The sequence below is a fragment of the Cetorhinus maximus genome, chromosome 1 (genome assembly GCF_964194155.1).
Source record: "Cetorhinus maximus chromosome 1, sCetMax3.hap1.1, whole genome shotgun sequence".
NCBI lineage: Eukaryota > Metazoa > Chordata > Chondrichthyes > Lamniformes > Cetorhinidae > Cetorhinus > Cetorhinus maximus.
The window spans coordinates 94,061,352-94,086,322 of record NC_135879.1 but is presented as its reverse complement, the minus strand read 5'-3'; the positions used below and the strand labels follow the sequence as shown (position 1 = coordinate 94,086,322).

Genomic DNA, 24,971 nt, shown 5'->3' with positions numbered 1-24,971 from the left:
AGTTAGACAGATTTTCGATTGATAAGGAAGCAATATGGGGGACAGGCAAAAAAGTGGAGTTAAGGCACAATCAGATCTGCCATGATTTTATTGAATGGTAGAGCAGGCTCGATGGACTGAATGGTCTACTCCTGGTCCTGTTTCTTATGGTCTTATTCCTCCCTCTACTATTTTAACAGATATTAATTCATTTAAAATAAACAGGTATGAAAACATCAACAACAGTAAGTTCTACCCTACATTATAAAGCAACAGAAGACACCACCTTAGGAGTTGACAGCAAAAGTCCATTTATTTCTCAGGAGTTGGAACTGTGTAAACATTGCTTATGTAAATTTATTTGCTTCTTCCCTGTATCAGAGGGTAACTTTAGAAACAAGGGGAAAAAAAAATTACGGACCTGATCTTCATGGGTCCAAGCTCCAATTCTGGCATGTACCTCCTTATGAGCCCCACCTGTTAGGTGCCCTTGAGGTACGTCTGGTAGAATCAAGCATAACTATGTTAGGTCCAGAACGTAAGAAGAGTCATATTCAACTCAAAATTTAAACTGCGTTTCTCTCTCCGCAGGTGCTGCTAAACCTGCTGAGTGTTTCCAGCACTTTCTGTTGCTGTTATAGCTATGTCAGGTCCTGCCTGTGGGAGTTCCCACTGCCTTAGCTTCTGGTTTTGTAGGGGTAGGCAGTAGCTCCATACCCATAAGATTATCCGGAAACCACAACATGAGGCAAGCACCAGGCATATTTAGGTCCCAGGAAATTCTGTGGTCATCCCAGTGCACTTTGACAGAAACGCCAAGGAAATTCAGCCCCACATTGCTAATCCCTTGTTGCCAGATTGCCACAAACCACATAATTTAATCCATACCTGAATTAATCCAATGATAATTGCACAAACACAAAATGATAGAATTCCAAGTGTGTCATCTGGAAATGAGGCCATCAGGGAAAACTAAGATGCAAAAAGCATTTTAACAAGTTTCAGTGGTTTGTAGGTATATAAGCCTTCGCACTTTAGAATATATTTTAAAGTCAAGTAATGTTATTAAGGCAATCTGTAATTCAACACGCATACAATTATAAAATGACCACAGCACAGAAGGATTCCATTTGGCCCATTGTGTCCATGCCAGTTCTTTGCAAGAGCAACTTAGATAGTCCCACTGCCCTACCTGTTTTATGTAGCCCTGCAAACGTTTTTCCCTTAAATAACTATCCAATTCCCTTTTGATAGCCTTGATTGAATCTACCTCCACCACACTCTCAGGCAGTGCATTCCAGTTCTTAGCCGCTTACTGTGTAAAAAAGTATTATCTGAGGTCAGCGTTACTCCTTTTGTCAATCACCTTAAATCGGTGTCCTTTGGTACTCAATTCTTAAATTTTTCTTTATCTACTTTGTCCAGACTCCTCATGATTCTGATCACATCCATCAAATTTTCTCTCAATCTTCTTTTCTTTAAGGAGAACCACAACTTCTCCAAACTATCCACGTGACTGCAATTTCTCATCCCTGGAACCTTTCTCGTGAATCTTTTCTGCACCATCTCTAATGCCTTCACATCCTTCCTAAAGTGCAGTGTCCAGAATTGGACAAAATACTTCAGTTTAGACAAAACCAGTGTTATTTACTTCCCTGCTTTTGGACTCTATGCCCCTATTTATAAAGCCCAGGATGCCATGTGCTTTATTAACTGCTTTTTCAACTTACCCTGCCGTCTTCAATGATTTATGCACATATATCCACAGGTCTCTCTGCTCCTGCACCCCCTTTAGAATTGTAACCTTTAGTCTATATTGCCTCCCCACATTCTTCCTACAAAATGAATCATTTAACACTTCTCTGCACTAAATTTCATCTGTTAATTGCCTGTCATTCCACCAGCATGTCTATATGCTCTTTAAGTCTATTACTATCTTCTTGGAAGTTTATTATACTTACAAGTTTTGTGTCATCTGCAAATTTTGAAATTGTGTTCCATATACCCAATCCTAGGTTATTAATATATAAAGAGAGGCACGGCTTCAAGTATTAACTCCTGGGGAACCTCACTATATACCTTCCTCCAGTCCAAAAAACATCCATTCACCACTACTCTGTTTCCTGTCACTCAGCTAACTTTGTATCTGTCCCACTGTCCCTTTTATTCCATGGGCTCAAACTTTGCTGACAAGCCCGTCATGTGGCACCTTATAAAATGCATTTTGGAAGTCCATGTACACATTAACCGGATTACCCTCATCAACTCTCTCTGTTACCACATCAAAAAGCTCAAACAAATTTGCTAAACATGATTTGCCTTTAATACATCCATCCTGGCTTTCCTTAATTGATCCACATTTGGCCAAGTGACTATTAATTTTGTCCTCAATTATCATTTCTAAAAGTGTTCCCAACACTGAAGTTAAACAGACAGTTCACAGTTGCTGGACTTATCCTTACAACCTTTCTGAACAAGGCTGTAACTTTTACAATTCTCCAGTCCTTTGGCACCACTCCTGTAACTAAGGAGGACTGGAAGATTATGGCCAGTGGCCCCACAATTTCCACTCTTACTTCCCTCACTGTCCTTAGATGCATCGTCTCAGGCACTGGTGACTTATCAACTTCAAGTATGGCCAGCCTATTTAATACCTCCTCTTTATCAATTTGTAGCCCATCCAGTGTCTCAACTATCTGCTCTTTCACTATGACTTGGCATCATCGTCTTCCTTAGTAAAAAAAGAATGCAAAGTACTCATTTAGTATCTCAATCATGCCCTCTGCATCTATTCAGCCCCACTCCTCCTTTTACCACCCTTTTACTAATTATATGCCTATAGAAAACTTTTGGATTCCCTTTTATGTTAGCTACCAGTTTCTACACATACTCTCTCTTTGCTTCTCATTTCTTTTTACAATTTCCCTCTTAACCTTCTATATTCAGCCTGGTTCTCAATTGTATTGTCAACCTGACAGCTGTCATAAGCACACGTTTTCTCTTTATCTTAATTTCTACCTCCATTGTCATCCTGGGAACTTTTGTTTCTCTACTTTTCCTCCTTGTGGAAATGTACCTGGACTGTACCCAAACAATCTCCTCTTTGATCTGCTAGTTTTGCCTGTCAATTGTTGATTCCAATTTACCCAGGCCAACTCCATTCTCACCCCACTGAAGCTACTCTTGTCCAATTAATTATTTTAACTCTGGATTGCTTCTTGTCCTTTTCTGTAGCCAACCTAACCCTTATGATACTATGATCACTGACCCCTAAATATTCTCCTGTTGGCTCTTGATCCAATTTGCCCACCTCATCCCTAGAACCAGATCCAGTAATGCCACCTTCCCTGTTGGACTGGAAACATATTGATGCAAAAAATTCTCCTGTACCCACTCAAAAAACTCTTCCTCCTCTCTGTCCTTTATCTTAATATATACTGGAATAGTAATAATGTAAAGTTCCAATTATAACTACTCTATTATTCTTGCACATTCCTGATATTTTCCTTGAAAATTTGTTCCTCCATATCTTTCACACTGGTTGGTGGCCCACAGATACACCCAGGAGTGTAATGGTACCTTTATTTTTTTTTACGTTCTAATCAAATAGATTTAGTCCTTCAGCTCTCTAGGACATCCTCTCTTTAGAGTACTATAATATTCTCCTTAATCAATGCTGCTACCGCATCTCCTATCTTTTCTTCCCTATATTTCTTGAACACCTTGTATCCAAGAATATTTAGTATCCAGGCCTGCCCTTTTTTAAGCCAGTCTCTGTTATTGCCACAACATCATATTTCCACAGGCTATGTACACCTGGTGCTCACCAACCTTACCTACCACACTTCACATATTCACATCTATGCTCAGTAAACCTATTTAGACCTTATTACATTTCCTTTACTCTGACCCCCACCTAATATCTTACTAATTTCTACTCCAATGCTATCTGTCTCTCCTAATTCTCTGTGCACCTTGTTTTTCCTCTCCAATATTGCTTCCTGGTTCTCTGCCAAGTTAGTTTAAACCCTTCCCAAAATCACTAGCAAATCGGCTTGCATGGACATTGGTCCTGGCTCTGTTCATGTGCAACGCATCTGGCCTGTACAGGTCCCATCTTCATCAACTGGTCCCAATGTCCCAGGAATCTAAAGCCCTCCCTCCTGAACCAGCTCTCCAGCCATGCATTCATATACTCCATCCACTTGCACATGGCACCAGGAGTAATCGGAAGATTACTACCTTCGAGGTCCTGCTTGCTAGTTTCTTTCCCAGTTCCCTAAACTTTACCTGCAGGACCTCATCTCTATCCACCTATGTCATTAGTACCACCTTCCCCCCCTCGAGTGCTTTGCACTGATGTGAATTAAGTTGTCTATAATTCTAACTACCAACAAATAAAAGTAAATATAATATACCTTACAAGGGTATGTATTTAATGAACTTATAAAAAGTTTAACCATGCAAAATCATCCTTCTGAAAGTTCATGATATCAAAGAAATGCACATTTTCTCAAAAGGAATATATTCAAAAACCACAATTACTGCTTTAAAACATAGTGGCATGTGCTATTCATATATACTGTAGATGTTGTAACTTCTATAGCGTATTGACTTATTGTATACATTTACTTACTGTATAAGGCAGGAAGGTTATGAGCATCATACATGCCTAAAAAAAGAAATATTATAGCACTTTACATACCAATATAGACTGAGGCTGCAATGTGCAACATCTATACCAAATGAGATTGCTGTTATATATTATTTTTGCTTCAATACAAAGTGGTCTAAAATATGTACTGATGAAAAAATGGCAAGGTAATTGGAGAGTCAGCTCTCAATCTGAATCTTGAGTTAAGTGAAAACATGAGTTGCTAAACCCCCTCTACTGGACAGTCTTGCATCACTTATGCTTCACATCAGGTGTAATACAATTTTAGCTCAGTGCAATGTCCTGTTTTAAAATTGGCTTCCTAAACATAGCATTAAATCGGAAGAGTGATGATGTACCTGCTCAGACTCTCCTAACATTAGAAATTAACCGCAAAGGAAGCCTGAGCTTACTTGGCACTAAACCAATGTAAGATGTAACTGGTAGTGTATTTCATATCATGATGTATAGATAACCATTAAGGTCAGGATTATTTAAAAAAGAAAATAAAGAAAAAAGTAGAACTTTGAAATTAAAAAAAGTTTGAAAATGCCTGGATTGTATATCTTATACAAAATGTATCCAGGGTGTAGGTATTAAACATGCATGTGCATGTCCTGAGAGTGTGAAGATGATATTCTGTGCTGTCTGTTCACATTGATCAGAAAACAACACTAGTATTTTAATAGTCATTGGCTGTCTATTGGTTCGAGGTTGACATCTACTCAGGGTGATGAGTTTTTGCCATGGGCCTTCCTGTGACTGAGAAGGCCAATTCTCTACCCACACATCTTTGGGCACATTGAGCAGGATGTCCCACAATGCAGTGAGATCCAGTGTGCATGATTTGCTTCTCTTTCTATGCTTCTCTGCCGCTGCTGTGCCTCATTATAAAGGCATTGGAACTCAAAGTGTGATGCAGCTTACACGTTGTCTCCCTTCTGAACGAATGGTAGCAAGCTCCTCCCAGTCATTAGGGTCAATGCTTCAAGGATAGCTTTGGAGTGGCTTTGAAACATTTTCTTTGTCCTCCTCTGGACTGCTGGCCATTTGAGTTGAGAAAACAGGACTTGGTGGGGGAGGTGGTTTTCAGCCATCTGGACACATTGGGCAGTCTATCAAAGTTGATTTTGCAGTTTTGCCTGAATGGCTTCACAAAGGACACTAGCATTTGATCAACCGTCCTCCTATTGAATCTGGGAAATGCAGCAGAGGCACTGCTGATGGAATTTCTCTCGTGATCTTGTGTCGCGATACACAGTCCAGGTCATGCTGCTCTGTACACTGGGACTTCTGTTGACTTGTAGAGGTCTTTGTTATCAAACACTCACTGCTGTAGTTTGTAGAAGGTTGAACTTGCACAGCTGATCTGGTGTTGGTTTTCCTTGTAAAAGATGGCTGCAGAGGTATGGGAGGTACTCAACATATTCCAGTCTCTTCTTCAACACATATGGGAGGTGGAATATTTGGCTGACCAGGTGTGTATTGATATATGTGTTTTATTTTGGCAACGATCCAGGACAGGTCAATTTTCTTGTGTGCAGAATTGAAAAGGTTGAGATTGGCGAATCTGGTGCAGAATGGGCAACGACACTGCAGTTATCCGCAAACTGTCATTCATGTATATCTGTGGTGGTCAGTTTAGTTTTGGAAGGTGGCAACCAAGGTTAAAGAGTTTTCTGTCTCATTTAAAAATGACACCAGAGGGCAGCTGATCTTTGCTGAGGTGAATAGCCATTGTAAGGTGGTTTGTAAATAGTATGCGGGCTATCACACAGCCTTGCTTGACCCCAGTCTGGATTTTGAAAGCGTCTGTTTCAGATCTCGCGCTCAAGGCAGTTGGAGTATTGTAAAAGTATAAGTTAAGAACCTGCATTCATACGGTGCCTTTGAGGATCTCAGAACACCCCAAAGCTCTTTACAGCCAATCGAGTGCTTTTGAGATGTAAAGTATACTATTGCAATGTTGGAAATGTAGTAGCCAATTTGAGCTTGGCCAGGCCCCACAAACAGCAATGCGATAATTTGTTGTGGGATAAATATTAAACAGGGGAGAACTCTCCTGTTCTTCTTCCAAGCAGTGTCATGGGATCTTTTACGTCCACCTGAGGGAGCAGGCAGGGTCTCAAGCTTAACGTCTCACCTGAAAGACGGCTCCTCTGACGGTGCAGCACTCCCTTAATTTTGCACTACAGTGACAGCCTACATTATGCGTGCAAGATTTTGGAGTGGGACTTGAGCTTTCTTACTCACAGAGACCACTATGCAACCTCTGACCTACAGGTAAAACCATGACAGCCTACAATACCATTTTTATATGCAGGTTTTGGAGAAATATTTGCCAATTTTGATGAATTCCACTGATCTTACTGTTCCTCAATGCTGTCCTTGTACTTCTATAGTACCAGTGTTGTTTTCTGATCGATGTGGACAGACAGCACAGAATATCATTTACACACTCTCAGGGCGGATGATGACCCAGGAGTTCTACATGTGCATGCTTAATATATAGACCCTGAACACATTTGTATAAATAGTCACTAGGTAGTATAGAGCTTCGTTATTGCTGAAAAGAAGAGGTATGCTGTTGAAGATTTTTGTCTTGCACTCATCAGGACAGATGCAAGAATGCCAAATTTCAAAGGGAGCAACAATTTATACAGCATTGGAAAAGGTGCTGTTGGTTGACAAGTAAACTCTGATTGGTTGAGGTGCTGCCATGATAAGTGCTCCAGAGAACTATTGTCTTCCACTCTTATTTAGTTTTAAAAAGGCACAATGCCTGAACATGTTTGTTTGGCCTGCAGAGGACAGGTCCCTGCATATCAATATACATAGCTTCTGGCAGGCGTAAGTGAGCCACTTTGCAAGCCTAGCTGAAAATCTTAAATTGGTTGTTATTGTAATTCTTAGCATACTCGGGATTGTTCAGCAAGTGTTGTCCAATCACACAATCATATCTAATGATAGATGTTCTGAGCTCTGAAAGCACAGGTTGGCTGAGTACAGTCAGTACTCTGCCTATTGTGAACAGCTGAAGGGATGTGCTGTTTAAAATGATCCGCCAGTCATTGGGATGTATAGCCTCTGTACTTGACATTGCACAGGTACTGAAATTCATATACAACATTACTCATTTGTGTGGTAGACAGAATGTCATTTTGGCTTGACGGCAGTATCCTGTTAGTGGAAAATACCACTCTTATGACAGTAGGCGTGCAGTAGACAGCAATAGAGAACCCATTAGAGGATTTCTCAACTAGCACATTGAGGAAAGGAAGCTTGTTACACTGTTCCATTTCAAAAATGAAATTGAGCGCAGGATGGAGAGTGCTAAGGTGTGTAAGGAATTCTTACATGCAGCTGCATGTGGCTCACTTACCCTTACTATAAAATACATACATTCATACGCAGGGACCTGTTCTCTTCAGGGAAAAGGAACATGTCCAGGCATTGTGCCTTTTTTGAATTAAACCAATCGTTTAATCCCTGGTGCATTTACCAACTCCTCGACCAATCATAGTCGACTTGCCAACCAATTTTGGGGGAGATGATGGCATAGTGGTAATGTCACTGGACTAGAAATCCAGAGGCCCAAACTTATTCTCTGAGACATGGGTTAAAATCCCACCACGGCAGCTGGTGGAATTTAAATTCAATTAATAAAACCTGGAATTAAAAGCTAGTCTCAGTAATAGTGACCATGAGGCTGTTGTCCATTGTCATAAAAACCTATATGATTCACACATGTCCTTTAGGGAAGGAAATCTGCTGTCCTTACCCGGTCTGTAACTCTGGGTCAAAATCCCAGAACTCCTTCCCTAACAGCACTGTAGGTGAGCCTACACCACTTGGACTGCAGTGGTTCAAGAAGGCAGTTTACCACCACCTTCTAATGGGAAATTAGGGAAGGACATGAAATGCTGGCCTAGCTAGTGACACCTACATTCCATGAACGAATAAAAAGAGCCACAGTAACGTGGTTGACTCTTTAATGCCCTCTTAAAAAAAAATGGCTTAGCAAGCAATTCAGTTCAAGGGAAATTAGGAATGGGCAACAAATGCTGGCCTTGCCAGCAACACCCACAACCCATGAAATAATAAATAAAAAATAGCACCCTTTTCTCATGCAGTATAAATTGTTGCTCCCTTTGAAATTTGGCATTCTTGCATCTGTCCTGATGAGTACAAGACAAAAAGCTTCGACAGTTGGTGTCTTTCTTCAGCAATAAATTTGCATAAACCATGTAATGTAAGAGTGGCATTTTCAACCACTTTAAAAAAAAAAAGTTCTGCTTTTGTCTTTGTATTTTATCTCAAGTTTTTTACCCTCCACCTCATTGGAGATTGGTTCCACAGTGACCAGTTTACCTCCATTAGCTGACCTAAATGGTTTAAAGTAAGTAGCAGTGGATAACTTAACATAACAAACACTGCAGTTGAGCACAATCCCAAATCTACACACATACTAATCTGACTGATTTGCCTCTCTCTAAACTTAGGACTCTGGTGCTAACTGTAGTACCTCTACCATTATTACTTTAGTTGAGATCAGCTAATTCAGCATAGATAGAGGATTGACTTGGAACCTTCCTGGACTCTGGCATGGCTACTTTCTGTCATTAGAGATCAGGAAGAAACTGGTAACAATACACTATGTCTTTCACAGAGTGCAATACAAAAGATACAAAAGTACAATCATAGCACCTGGAACATGTGCAACTTACGAAGCAGGACCTAAGCAATGACAGAGAGTTACAGCTACTGTTTCATACTTGTGAACAAAATTTGTCCTTACATTAGTTAGTGCGATATTCTGAGCAGATTGTACACTCACCAAGTTGAGAAGGGCAAGAACATCATCTATTCTTTCAATCACTTGGAACAATCTAAAATACAAATAAAAACTGGAAATAGGAAATTTTTCCAAGTAGGAATACATTATACAATCATATTTACACAAAAAGCTCGTTGATGTGCCTGAAATTAGTGCGACATCTCTTCACATATTTTACAGAAATAACAGGCCTTGCATTCATCAATGGTTTTTTTTCTGCCAAGCACAGTACTTGTTTCTTTAGTAAGTTAACAATTAAACCACACTGCAATTGTAAAAACAATATTTACCTGATGTGTGAAGCCCAAGCTACAGTCACTATTAAAAATGTCATAATGTACACAGCTATCTTGGTTGTAAGTAGCTGCTGCAGACTTTCTTCCAGTTCCTAGTTTAGAAAATAAATTGATGTTATCTAGTGGTGGATATCATCAAAAGTACACAACTCTGTGGTATACCCATACAGCGGCTACTAAATGTACTTCCATAAATTGTAAACATTCATATTAGGGCTATAATTAAGTTGAAATTAGCTTCATATTCAACATAAACCACAATAGTTATTTAATTATTTTTAAAAAATGTATAAATTGTCTTTTTTTCCTGTCTGTACAGGAATTGTATCTCTGGCTGTCAGAAATCTGCAGCAAGTACTGACTGCTTGCCAGTCATCATGAGATAATGGCCTTGGAATAGAAAAAAGAGAAGTATTTTACAGTCAATTAATTAGCTTTGACATATAGTCACTGTTGCTTTGTTGCTAAATAACCAATTTGTACAAAAGGGCCCACAAAAAACAATGTGATGAATAAGCAGTTAATCCATTTTTGATGGTAGTGGTTGAGCAGAACATGGGGAAAAGTCCATGTTTTTTAAAAATAGTATCCTGGTAGCTTTTATGGGAACCTAAGAGGGCAGACAGTGCTTCTCTTTAAAGTCTCATCCAAGAGACACCACCTCACACAGTTCAGTGCTCCCTCAGAAGTGTTAATCAAGACTACATGCCTGAATCCTGGAGTGGGGCTTGAACTCATTGCCCCCTAACTCAGAGGCCAGGAACTACTACCAAACCCAGGCTAACACATTTTATGGTTTTCTTTCTTCCCACACTGCTTTGTTAGAAAAAGGGAAAAACTCCAGTATCCCATCACTGGCATTCTGTTCCATTATTATGCTAACCAAAACACATTAGAAAAATAAAAATTTCTTCTATTCATGCATAATAGCATAAAATTACATGAAATCACAACGTTATTTTGAAAAAAATAAATTTAAGTTTTAGGAGGTACAATACCTGATCAGCTCTAATTTTTGTGTGACACACAGGCAAAATCTGGAAGCAAGAACAATACGGCAGATTTAAAAGTGTATTATTGCTTTGGTCCAAGATTTTAAAACCTTGTATTAAAAACTACAGTTATGTTATAATTCAGTGCGCAGCAGTTACTACTACTATCACCAACAAATAATTTAATTCACTACAAATGGAGTAGCTTTTCTGGTATTCTACAGAGCTATTAGTTATTGTGTGGACAAACTGCAGTACATGTGCTTCCCCACTGCTGCCTGACCCTATTTCCTAGTCATGCCATGGTGAAAAGGCAGGTGTAGTATGTTTACAAAGTATTGAGCTAGATCTTGTTGGAATGGGCCAGCTTGTGGAGTGTGCCATCAGTTCAGACCTTTTTCAGCACCATCCAGTTCAAAAGTCTTTTGTGTTATAATTTGCTGGAAGCGCGATTGGATAATAGCACGGCAAGAACAACAAGGTATCTGGAACAATGAGATTTAAAGACCGAGAGAAACAGAGAAACGATGAAGAAGTAGAGCGAGTTAGCCAAATCAGCCACAGAAAGAGAAATAAGGAGGTAAAGGAAGACTGGAATAAGAGAGAGAGGAGACAGAAAGGGACAAAAAGAATGTAAACATTTTTAATTTGCCAGTTTTTAAAACTCTAACAATAATTGATTACATGCAGGAATGAGGTTGAACCATTTAGATTGTTCCCTATCTATTCCAGAGAGGTTGACTGCATCATTATTGTACCATCAAAAGGGTATTTATGATCTTAATTACTAGGTGAGACTTTTCTCTGGCACTTTCAATGGGCAATTAATGTGAAAATCCAGCGAGTTCCTTAAAGTAACAGGAGGCTAACAGGAGGCTATCCATTCTCCCTCATTCTGGACCTTGGGGTTAGATGGAGCCGGTGAGTGAACAGCATGCTGTTAATATACCCTATGTAAGGGCATATGTTGTACCACATTTTAACTCTTTCCAGACTGAACTGATTGGAAATCCAAAGTAGAACATTAAACAGATAATAGCCTAGACTTTCCAATCAGTGTTCTTTATAACGTCGATTGACAAATTGGTGTAATGTTCTTCAAATGCTGCATTCAATACACCTACACCATAATTTTAAATCCTTGCTGGTATCTATGAAGCCAGGGGCTAAGTCAAATGGAACATTGTCCGGCCCACCACCTCATGAGGTCTGGGAGATTTTAACTTCTGGGTCTCATCTGCATACGTCCTAACATCATCCCCACTTGAACTAATGGGAAACGCCAATTGGCCAGTGGGCAGCAGCAAGATTTCGAGCAGCAAGATGTCACTGAGGGCACAAATAGTTGGGTACTTAGGAGGGAATAATTATTGTGAGATCTAGAAGGAATCTCATGGCAAGGGAGGCTCGAGGTTCTTTCATGGGTTCAGGAGGAGCATCCTGTTCTTTCTGGACCACAAGGAAACCAAAAAAAAACCTCAAATTAACAGACCATACAAACATACGAACCAGGAGCAACAGTAGGCCACTCAGCCCTTCAAGCCTGCTCTGCCATAGAGTCATAGAGATCTACAGAAAAAGGCCCTTCAGCCCATTGAGTCTGCGTCGGTCAAACAAGTACCTAACTATTCTAATCCCATTTTCCAGCACTAGGCCCATAGACTTGTATGCTATGGCATCGCAAGTGCACATCCAAGTACTTCTTAAATGTTATGAGGGTTTCTGCCTCTACCACCCTTTCAGGCAGAGAGTTCCAGATTCCCACCACCCTCTGGCTAAAAGAATTCTTCCTCACATCCCCTCTAAATCTCCTGCCCCTTACATTAAATCTATGCCCCTTGATTATTGATCCCTCCCATGCAAGACCTTATCAAATTGCCCTCATCGACACACCCGGTCACCTCTTCGAAAAATTCAATCAAATTGGTCAGACATGACCTCCCCTAAACAAAACCATGCTGACTGTCCTTGATTAATCCCTGCCTCTCCAAGTGTAGATTAATTCTGTCCCTCAGAATTGCTTCCAATAGTTTCCCCACCCCTGAGGTTAGACTGCCATTTAATAAGATCATGGTTGACCTGATTGCAACCTCCCACCTACCCCCGACAATGTTTCAGCCTCTTGTTAATCAAGAATCTATGTAGCTCTGCCTTAAAAATATTCAAAGATCCTGTTTCCACTGCTTTTTGGGGAAGAGGGTTCCAAAGACTCATGACCTTCAGAGAAAAGATTTCTGCTCAGCTCTTTCTTAAATGAGCGACACCTTATTTTTAAACCGTGACCCCTAGTTTTAGATTCTCCCACAAAAAGAAACATCCTTCCCACATCCACTCGGTCAAGATCCCTCAGGATTTTAAAAGTTTCGATCAAGTCACTTCTTACTTTTCTAAACTTCAGTATGTACAAGCCTAACCTGTCCAACCTTTCCTCATAAGACAACTCACTCATTCTTGGTGTTAGCTTAGTAAACATTCTCTGAAGTGCTCCTAATACACTTACATCTTTCCTTACGTAAGGAGACCAATACTGTACACAGCACTTCAGATGTGGTCTCACCAGTGCCCTGTATAATTGAAGCATAACCTCCCTACTTTTACGTTCAATTCCCCTCACAATAAACGATAACATTCTATTAAGCTTTCCTAATTACTTGCTGTACCTGCATTTTGTGATTAAGTCACCCAGATCCCTCCGAATCTTAGAGTGCTGCAATCTCTCACCAGTTAGACAATATGGTTCTTTTTTATTCTTCCTGCCAAAATGGACAATTTCACATTTGTCCACATTATATTTGTCAGGTCTTTTCCCAATTACTTAACCTGTCTATGTCACTTTGCAGCCTCCTTACGTCCTCTTCACAACTTACTTTCCCACCTACCTTTGTGTTGTCAGCAAATTTAGCAACCATACCATTTGTCCCTTTATCCATGTAATTCATATAAATTGTAAAAAGCTGAGGCCCCAGCACTGATCCCTCTGGCACACCACTCGTTACAACCCACCAACTAGAAAAAGACCCATTTATGGCTACCCTCTGTTTCTTGTTAGCTAGCCAATCTTCTATCCATGCCAATATATTAACCCTTACACCATGAGCTTTTATTTTCTGCAATAACCTTTGATGTGGCACCTTATCAAATGCCTTCTGAAAATCTAAGTACAGATCTTTCTGAACCCAGCTCCTACTTGCTGCCAGTTTATCCAGAAAGGCTTCCCCACATGGGCACTGGGTTAAAATTGCAATCCGGTGATATCAAAACCCCATTTTGCATAATTTAATGGAAGACACCTAATTCCTCTTGATTTGCTGCCTTCCCACTTGCCTGCTCAAAAGAGGTTAAAATTACAACCCTTGGGAAGGCAGCAGGATATTTAAACATGATTTCCAATAAAACACAATCACTGAATCAATTATGACACATTGTTAAATGGCAACACAATCTGTCTCTGTAGGAAATTCTCACTAATTGATATGTTCAAGACAACAATGAAAGCAAACTAAAATGATTCTCTCAGCATTGCATAATACTTCCTCAATGATTAGAAATGATTTTCTAGCCCTATTTTAAATATACTGCAACATAATATTTAAATATATGGTGTGCAAAGTAGCTAAACTTCTCAATAACTTTTATAACAAAACTATAGTAGATAGTTTAATTTTAAAAATAAAGATCATACCCCAAGAGCACCATGGTAAGAAGTTTACTAAAATCGCCGGACTGGAGTCTTGCCAGATAACAATACTCCAAGTGGGAATATTACTTCATAATTTACCCAATTGCTGGTAGAGATATCTAACAATGCATCATAAAAATTTATTTTTCCAGGGAAGAGGGGCATTATTTCCAGGGACATTATTACAAAGAAGGGGATTAACTTTTTTTCCTCTCTCCCACTTTCTCTTCTTACTGGTTGTACAAGCCACTTATCTATCACACAGATGGCCTTTGCAACATTACGATTAATGGCATTTTTGAAGATCCAGTAGCAGCTATGGGAAAGTGGCCCATAGAGACTTCCTATCCGATTTTCCTTCCTCTGAAATTGTGATTATGACATGGTAAATTTACCGCCAACATTGGTTTTACCAATATAATCTGAACTAATAGGCTAATACGCCTATTTGAATCACTCCACGTGATATCAAGCAATGGCTGAAGGCACTGGATACTGCAAAGGCTACGGGCCTTCACAATATTCCGGCACTAGTACTGAAGACGTGCTCCAGAACTTGCTGTGCCCCTAGCGAAGTTGTTCTAGTACAGCTACAGCACTGGCCTAAACCCAGCAATGTGGAAGATTGCCCAGCTATGTCCTGTACACAAAAAGCAGGACAAATCCAACCCGCCGAATTACCGCCCCATCAGTTTACTCTTGTTCATCAGTAAGTGACGGAAGGGGTCATCAGCAGTGCTATCAAGCAGCACTTGCTTAGCAATAACCTGCTCACTGATGCTCAGTTTTGGTTCCACCAGGATCACTCAGCTCCTGACCTCATTACAGCCTTGGTTCCAACATTGACAAAAGAGCTGTACTCCCAAGGTGAGGTGAGAACTGCCCTTGACGTCACGGTAGCATTTGACCAAGTGTGGCATCAAGGAACCCGAGAAAAATGAATCAATGGGAATCAGAGGGAACACTCTCCATTGGTTGGAGTCGTACTTAGCACAAAGGACGATGGCTGAGGTTGTTGGAGGTCAATCATCTCAGTTCCAGGACATCACTGCAGGAGTCCTTCAGGGTAGTGTCCTAGGCCCAACCAGCTCCAGTTGCTTCATCAATGACTTTCCTTTCACCATCAAGCCAAAAATGGGGATGTTCTCTGAAAATTGTGCAATGTTCAGCACCATTCGCAACCCCTCAGATACTGAAGCAGTTCAGGCCCAAATGCAGCAAGACTTGGACAATATCCAGGCTTGGGGTGACAAGTGGCAAGTAACATTCACGCCATACAAGTGTCAGGCAATGACCACCTCCAACAAGAGAGAATCTAACCATCGCCCCATGACATTCATTGGTATTACCATCGCTGAATCCCCCACTATCAACATCCTGAGGGTTACCATAGAATAGAAACTGAACTGGAAGAGCCATATAAATACTGTGGCTACAAGAGCAGGTCAGAGTTATCCCTCTGATTTCCCATTGATTCATTTTTCTAGGGTTCCTTGATGCCACACTTGGTCAAATGCTGCCTTGACGTCAAGGGCAGTTCTCACCTCACCTTGGGAGTACAGCTCTTTTGTCAATGTTGGAACCAAGGCTGTAATGAGGTCAGGAGCTGAGTGATCCTGGTGGAACCAACACTGAGCATCAGTGAGCAGGTTATTGCTAAGCAAGTGCTGCTTGATAGCACTGCTGATGACCACTTCCATCACTTATTGATGAACGAGAGTAAACTGTTGGGGCGGTAATTTGGCTGGAGATGGTTGGGCCTAGGAATCCTGAGTAACTCCCCTCCTGACTCTTCAAAGCCTGTTCACCATCTACAAGGCACAAGTCAGGAATGTGATGGAGCACTCTCCACTTGCCTGGATAAGTGCAGCTCCAACAACACTCAAGAAGCTTGACACCATCCAGGACAAAGCAGCCCGCTTGATTGGCACCACTTCCACAAACATTCACTCCCTCCACCACCGACACACAGTGGCAGCAGTGTGTACCATCTACAAGATGTACTGCAGGAACTCACCAATGTTCCTCAGACAGCACCTTCCAAGCCCATAACTTCTACCTTCCAGAAGGGCAAGGGCAGCAGACAGATGGGAACACCACCACCTGGAGGTTCCCCTCCAAGCCACACATCATCCTGACTTGGAAATATATACTGCCATTCCTTCACTGTTGCTGGGTCAAAATTCTGGAACCCCCTCCCTAACAGCACATGGACTGCAGCGGTTCAAGAAGGCAGCTCACCACCACCTTCTCAAGTACAATTAGAGATGACAATAAATGTTGGCCTAGCCAGGAACATCCAGTGAACGAATAGCCAAAAAAATCAGATTTTTAAGAATACACAGCCATTGTTTATCATAGTTCAAGACAACTAACATAAACAATCTGTATGAATAATGCTCACTATCGTAAGGAGCTGTTTTTAAAAACATCTTACTTGTCAAATGAAACCCTTTTGAGGTACCACATCCTGAAATTGATCAGTACAAAACTGCTGAATGCTCACACACGATTAGGGGCCATGGGAATTTTAAAAAAAACTAATTTATAGGATGTGGATGATATTTGTTAGTTCAGATTTATTGCCCATCAATAACTGTCCTGAGAAAATTGTGGTGGGCTGCATTTCCTACCTGCCACAGGATTTGTGATGATGATGTTCCCACAGAAGTATTTGGTAGGGAAACCCAGGATTATGACCTAGCAACATTGGAAAATCGGTGCCATTTGTCCAAGAGAAAATAGTGCATGATTTGGTGAGGAACTTGGTAGTGATGGTGCTCCCACAACTTTGCTGTCCTTCATCGTTGTGGTTACAAACAAGGGAGCTGCTGTCAAAACAACCTACCTGAGATGCTGCAGCACACACACGCAATCGCAACAATCTTCATCCAGAAGTGCCGACTGGATGATCCATCTCGACCTTCTTCGGAGGTCTCCAGCATCGCAGATGCCAGTATCAGCCAATTCGATTCACTACACATATCATGTAACGGCTGAAGGCACTGGATACTGCAGAGGCTATGGGCCCTGACAATATTCTGGCAATAGTACTGAAGAAGAGTCATACGGACACAAAATGTTAACTCTGTTTCTCTCTCCACAGACCCTGCTGAGATTTTCCAGCAGTTTCTGTTTTTATTTTAGATTTCCAGCATCCGCAGTATTTTGCTTTCATCTTAGACATATAAATACTGTGGCCACAAAAGTCGGCCAGAGGCTAGGAATTCTGCAGCAAGTAACTCACCTCCTGACTTCCCAAAGCCTGTCCACCATCTACAAGACAAGTCAGGAGTGTGATGGAACACTCTCCACTTGTCTGGATGAGTGCAGCTCCCACAACACTCAAGAAGCTTGACACCATCCAGGACAAAGCAACCCGCTTGACTGGCACCACATCCGTAAACATTCACTCCCACCACCACCGACGAACAATGGCAGCAGTGCGCTCCACCTACAAGGTGCACTGCAGGAATTCACTAAGGCTCCTTAGGCAGCACCTTCCAAACCCACAACTGCTATCATCTAGAAGGACAAAGGCAGCAGATACATGGGAGCACCACCACCTGGTAGTTCCCCTCCAAGCCAGTCACCATCCTGACTTGGAAATATATCGCCGTTCCTTCACTGTCACTGGGTCAAAATCCTGGAACTCCCTTCCTAACAGCACTGTGAGTGTACCTACACCACATGGGCTGCAGCAGTTCAAGAAGGCAGCTCACCACCACCTTCTCAAGGGCAACTGGGATGGGTGATAAATACTGGTGTAGTCAGCGACACCCACATCCCATAAATAAATTTTAAAAAAAGATAGTGCATGCTGCAGCCAGTATGTCAGTGGTGGATAATGGACTGAATATTAATTGAGGCAGGGAGGTCGTGAGAGCCTGCTCAGAGGTCAGAAAACCTGGTAGAGCAGGATTCCCTTAGGTCCTGTTGGCATTTATTTCGAGAGGACGAGAATATAAAAGCAGAGATGTGCTGCTGAGGCTTTATAAGGCTCTGGTCAGACCACATTTAGAATATTGTGAGCAATTTTGGGCCCCGTATCTCAGGAAGGATGTGCTGGCCCTGGAGAGGGTCCAGAGGAGGTTCACGAGAACGATCCCAGGAATGAAAGGCTTAACATATGAGGAATGTTTGAGGACTCTGGGTCTATACTCGATGGAGTTTAGAAGGATGAGGGGGGATCTGATTGAAACTTACAGAATACCAAAAGGCCTGGATAGAGTGGACGTGGGGAAGATGTTTCCATTAGTAGGAGAGACTAGGACCCGAGGGCACAGCCTCAGAGTAAAGTGAAGACCTTTTAGAACAGAGAAGAGGAGAAACTTCTTTAGCCAGAGAGTGGTGAATCTACGGAATTCATTGCCACAGAAGGCTGTGGAGGCCAGGTCATTGAGTGTATTTAAGACCAAGATAGATAGGTTCTTGATTGGTAAGGGGATCAAAGGTTACGGGGAGAAGGCAGGAGAATGGGGTTGAGAAACTTATCGGCCATGATTGAATGGCGGAGCAGACTCGATGGGCCGAATGGCCTAATTTCTGTTCCTATGTCTTATGGTCCTGATGAATTTAACGGCAAATCAGCTACCTTTTTTGTCTCCATTTCCAGCCACAGTCCAGCCAGACTGTGAAGCTGGCTGGCCATCGGGTGGTTAGGTCTTTGGTACCAGACAGCAGAGAGGAGGGAAAGGTCAGGGAGATGGGAGCCAGGAAGGAAGATCATAATTCAGATTCATGGAGATTGGAGAGGTTGGGTGAAGTGGGGAGAAAGATCAGAGTCCAGAGCCAGAGGTGATTCTTGAAGCCAGCTGAGAGAGGAAGATCAGAGTCAACAGCCAGGCAATGTCAAGAGGCTGGAAAATGGGACGAATGGAGTCTGGAACCAGGCAACATCAGAGACCTGAGCAGGTATTAATTGGAGGTTGCAAGGAAGATTGGAGGCAACAAGGAAAATCAAAGGCCAATGCAGGGGCGAGATAGTAAGTGCCAGAGGGAAGCTATAGGAGGGGATTGGAGACCAGAGCAAGGGGGAGGTCAGAAGGGTTGGGGATGGGAGGGTAGGATGCCTGATCGTGGTAGGTTGGTGAAGCACTTATACTGATTCAAGCTGTTAAGAGGAAAGGTACTTACCTCCTGGATTCAGCAGTCTGCATCTCCCTTTAGCCACTGGGTTTCTCAAGGCCTGGAAAACTTGGCTGGCTAGGTTTCAACTTAAAATGGTAGTTAAATGTGAGGCACATTGCCTCATGATAATATCTAAATTGTCAACCTTGTCATTGCAAGCTGGACGACGTACTCTCAGACATGCTGCAAGAGAAGGGAGATCTAACCCTCAAGAAAGCTATCCAGATTGTTAGACAGTCTGAACTGTGTGTGCATCACAGGTCTATTTTAACAAGAGAAAGTAAACTGTGGTACAAAAGAACCCACACAGTCCTGTTAGTTAAACAGGGTGACTCCAAGCCAAGGGAAGCAATACCCTAACCGACCAGTAGAGCAACCATGCCAGCACTGTGGAGCAAAGCACCCCCACCGGCAAGATCAATGTCCTGCAATTTCAGCCCAATGTTTTCAAAAGAATTGGACACTTCAGCAAACTGTGCAAAGCCAAGACATCTAATAACACTGAAGACCCAAAAGATAATTCATGAGGTCGAGACTGAATACCAAGAGGTCACACAGCCATGGGAGAGGTTGAAGATCCTAGATCTTGGTATTGCAACACCAACATTTTGGTTAATGGCCATCTCACAAACTTTAAATTGGGCAAAGAACTGTAGTTGAGACCCCTCTGGCTTCGAACAAGGCATGCCACTCTGTGGGCCTGGAGGAATCTGACTTTTGGTCATAGACATGATTCTGGAACCACTGTATAGCAGCAAACAAGTCTTTGAGCTGATGTATGTTATTTGTAATCAGTCTTTTTCTCTCTTCAGCAGAGATGCCTGTCAAACCCCCAATCTCGTCAAAATGGCAGGTGTCAAGGCAACTACTGTCGTAAATTATAAAGAACAGCAATTTCCCAAGAGCTCAATCAAGAAAGAGTCCTGACTGGGACTTCAGCTCCAAAATGTCTTCTCTCTTTGCCGAACAGGTTTGTCCATTTTTGTTACTGGTGCCAGAAAGCCCTCATTGGTCAGACCAGCCAACCACTCAGATGGTTACCACAACGCTTCTAGTGAAGGCTAAACAAGGGAGCAACCACCAACCAGAACAGCCTCAATCTCCAGCTCAGGTGACTGTTGATGAGACCAACACTGCGACCACAGAGCAAATGCTGCAACTCCCAACCAGCATGATAGTGCTGGAACCAAGTAGCAGCCGTCTGTTGCTGCAGCACACCACACAGCCAAACACAAAGGTGAACTTCGTCATAACAGGAAAGGCCATCTTCTGTCACAGAGGACATCACGATGAACCACCCGGTGAAAGAAGAAAAATGGCATGAGAGGAGCATGATGTTTGTCCACCCCACAAGAAACAGGATGGAGCAACAAACATCTATCACCACAATCGCCGAGTAGACAAAGAGTGGTTCAATACCAAGGAATGGAATAAGAGGATAAAAAGATAGCCAGATGCCAGGATAACCTCCAAATCAGCAGAGCGTACCTGCAAAAAATGGAGCCTACCACTACTCAGACAGTCATGCAAATGAGATATGGTCGGGTCATAAGGCTTCCAGATTGCCTGAACCTATGAACTCAGAGACCTGAAGAGGGAAGATGAGATAGTAATAACAATGTAAATACAATGTAGAAGTCTTTTTTGGCAGGGAGGGGTGGGGTGGGGATGGAGGTGTAGTATAATGTCTGTTACATATAGGGTTAACCTGGGACTGAGTACAGTGCTGCCCACACAGTGATGTCACAGTCTAGGTTGGACAGAGCTGTGTACACAAGCAAGCATGGAGACAGCTCCTAGCTTGAACCCTTTACCGTATATCTGTACATAGTTCTCGTAGATAATAAATACATACAATTAATCTAAGACTATGAAGACTTCATTAAGACTTACCGAATGGCATGCAACACTCTCCAAGCCATACACCATTCTGACTTGGAACTATATTGCCGTTCTTTCACTGTCACTTGGTCAATATCCTGTAACTCCCTTCCTAATAGCACTGTGGGTGTACCTGCATCACATGGACTTCAGCGGTTAAAGAAGGTGGCGGTGCAAGGGCAATTAGGTATGAGCAACAAATGCTGGCCTTGCCATTGACACCCACAACCCATAAAAGAATTTTTTAAAAATCAGATTTTCAGCATCCGCAGTGACTTTACTTTTAGCTAAATTTCATGCTAAACTTTAGCTAAAAAGTTCATGTGGTGAATTGGTTATGTAATCCTGAGTTCACAAGGTTTGTACAGTATTCCAATAAATCAATTTTTATGTTTCAGCTATGTACCCACATCACTGCATGCTGAGGAATAAACCTCCCACCTGAACATTCCTTCAATCTTTCAATGATTCCTTCAATTCACTTTAACAATCCAACCAAGTAGTTTAAAATACGGATTTTAAATAATTCAGTACCTTACAGTACTTGAAAGGATAAAGCTGCATGAAGGGTTGGCTGTGGCCGAAGTTTATGAGACCCAACAAAATATGTTCATAAAAGCAAAAGATAAAAGCAAAAAACTGCGGATGCTGGAAATCCAGAACAAAAACAAAAATACCTGGAAAAACTCAGCAGGTCTGACAGCATCTGTGGAGAGGAATACAGTTAACGTTTCGAGTCCGTATGACTCTTCAACAGAACTAAGGAAAAATAGAAAAGAGGTGAAATATAAGCTGGTTTAAAGTGGGGGGGGGGGGGACAAGTAGAGCTGGATAGAGGGCCAGTGATAGGTGGAGATAACCAAAAGATGTCATAGACAAAAGGTCAAAGAGGTGTTGAAGCTGGTGATATTATCTAAGGAATGTGATAATGAAGGTACAGATAGCCCTAGTGGGGTGGGGTGGGGTGGGGGGAGGGGATCGAAATAGGCTAAAAGGCAAAGATAAAACAATGGATGGAAATACATTTAAAAATAATGGAAATAGGTGGGAAAAGAAAAATCTATATAAATTATTGGAAAAAAGGGGAATCGGAAAGGAGATGGGGATGGAGGAGAGAGTTCATGATCTAAAATTGTTGAACTCAACATTCAGTCCGGAAGGCTGTAAAGTGCCTAGTCGGAAGATGAGATGCTGTTCCTCCAGTTTGCATTGAGCTTCACTGGAACAATGCAGCAGGCCAAGGACGGACATGTAGGCGTGAGAGCAGGGTGGAGTGTTGAAATGGCAAGCGACAGGGAGGTCTGGGTCATGCTTGCAGACAGACCGAAGGTGTTCTGCAAAGCAGTCACCCAGTCTGCGTTTGGTCTCTCCAATGTAGAGGAAACCGCATTGGGATCAGCGAATGCAGTAGACTAAATTGAGGGAAGTGCAAGTGAAACACTGCTTCACTTGAAAGGAGTGTTTGGGCCCTTGGACGGTGAGGAGAGGGGAAGTAAAGGGGCAGGTGTTGCACCTTCCATGGTTGCATGGGAAGGTGCCGTGGGAGGGGGTTGAGGTGTAGGGGGCGATGGAGGAGTGGACCAGGGTGTCCCAGAGGGAACGATCCCTGCGGAATGCCGCCAGGGGGGTTAAAGGGAAGATGTGTTTGGTGGTGGCATCATGCTGGAGTTGGCGGAAATGGCGGAGGATGATCCTTTGAATGTGGAGGCTGGTGGGGTGATAAGTGAGGACAAGGGGGACCCTATCATGGTTCTGGGAGGGAGAGGAAGGTGTGAGGGCGGATGCACGGGAGATGGGCCGGACACAGTTGAGGATCCTGTCAACTACCGTGGGTGGAAAACCTCAGTTAAGGAAGAAGGAAGACGTGATAGGAACTGTTTTTGAAAGTGGCATCATCAGAACAGATGCGACGGAAGCGAAGAAATTGAGAGAATGGGATGGACTCCTTACAGGAAGCGGGGTGTGAGGAGCTGTAGTCAAGGTAGCTGTGGGAGTCGGTAGGCTTGTAATGAATATTGGTGAACAGTCTATCACCAGAAATTGAGACAGAGGTCAAAGAAGGGAAGGGAAGTGTCAGAGATGGACCATGTGAAAATGATGGAGGGGTGGAAATTGGAAGCAAAATTAATAAATTTTTCCAGGTCCAGACGACAGCATGAGGCAGCACCAATGTACCGGAGAAAGAGTTGTGGGAGGGGGCTGGAGTAGGACTGGAACAAGGAATGTTCCACAGACCCCATAAAGAGACAGGCATAGCTGGGGCCCATATGGGTACCCATAGCCACACCTTTTATTTGGAGGAAGTGAGAGGAGTTTAAGGAGAAATTGTTCAGTGTGAGAACAAGTATGTTCATGTTTTATTATAAAGATTGCACTTGCTATGTTAAAAAAAAATACCGCGGCCTTTGTGTATTCCAGATTTTCCTTGCTAATTCTCTTCAGTGATCTGTCCGGAAATTTATCTGTGAAGGGAAGGCAGTGGCGCCACCCCTTTCTGCCTGGGTGTGAATGCAATTTAAACCAGAATTTAAACCCCTTGCTGCTTGTCACTGCCCCTCTTACCATGACTGTGGCTACGATAGAGATGAGTGCATCGCTGTAAGCCAGCAGCCTGTGTGATGACTGCTCGGTGCCGTGGTGGCCGGGTTGACCCACCGCGACCCCCCTCGGCGAACTGGGCCTGGGGCTGAAGCACAGAGACTCGGCTCCTGCTGCAGACGGGCCCAGGGGACTCGCCTCTTCCTCAATGTCCTCCCCGCACCCCGGCGACGACACCGACATCATGTCACCGACCGTCAAAAGGCCTTTCCCCCCACCACCCGCGCTGCGCGCACACACGAACGGCTGTCGGGGCCGCGCGAACGGGGCGCGAGCACGCTCGCTGTTTTCGGCTTTGGTTGAATGAGGATCTGAGCTTTTTTTTTTGGCCTGTTCCCTATTAATAACTAAAAGTTAAAAATGGGCGTAAAAATAAATCTGGTCGTTTTGTTTAATGTTCCTCCTGACCAACCTCGAAAGCTCTGGGACTCTGGTAAACCTGGGGGTTGTGTTGATTTGGTTGTTACTTGGACATGTGTGGAGAGTCCTGGGGCTCTAATTTGCAGCAATGATTTGAACTCAGTAACAATGCCAATTGGTCAAATCTGCAGTTGATACCAAACTGAGTAAGAGAACATGGTACAACAGCTACCTGACTGAGAAAAAAAATAAAAACAAAAAACTGCGGATGCTGGAAACCCAAAATAAAAAATACCTGGAAAAACTCAGCAGGTCTGGCAGCATCTGCGGAGAAGAGTACAGTTGACGTTTCGAGTCTGACTGAGAACACTGAGTCTAACCAAACCTGCATCCTCAGTGCAGTTCTCTACATTGGTGATAGACAACATATGCTAGGCAGGAGAAAAGGCTGAACAGTTTTCACCTTGGCTGTCTCACGCATTCGCCGCATCTCTTGGCAGGACAAGGTTACCAACTCAGAGGTCCTGGAGTGTGCTAATTCCATCAGCAAACATCCATTGCTAAA

The 24,971-nt window shown here is 42.6% G+C and overlaps 1 protein-coding gene across 1 annotated transcript in view; it reads right to left on the bottom strand.

Moving 5' to 3' along the window:
• The window catches only part of tmem175 (transmembrane protein 175), a 46,616-nt gene extending 22,322 nt beyond the window's left edge, over positions 1–24,294 (bottom strand). The window contains exons 1-6 of the mRNA XM_078543878.1: positions 24,011–24,294; positions 10,765–10,803; positions 9,761–9,858; positions 9,471–9,522; positions 4,616–4,651; positions 868–951 (exon numbers count right to left, since the gene is read on the bottom strand). Coding sequence (XP_078400004.1) covers positions 868–951; positions 4,616–4,651; positions 9,471–9,522; positions 9,761–9,858; positions 10,765–10,803; positions 24,011–24,232 — 531 coding nt within the window. The 5' untranslated portion in view covers positions 24,233–24,294. The remainder of the gene's footprint in view (positions 1–867; positions 952–4,615; positions 4,652–9,470; positions 9,523–9,760; positions 9,859–10,764; positions 10,804–24,010) is intronic.
• Between the last annotated feature and the right edge of the window lie 677 nt (positions 24,295–24,971).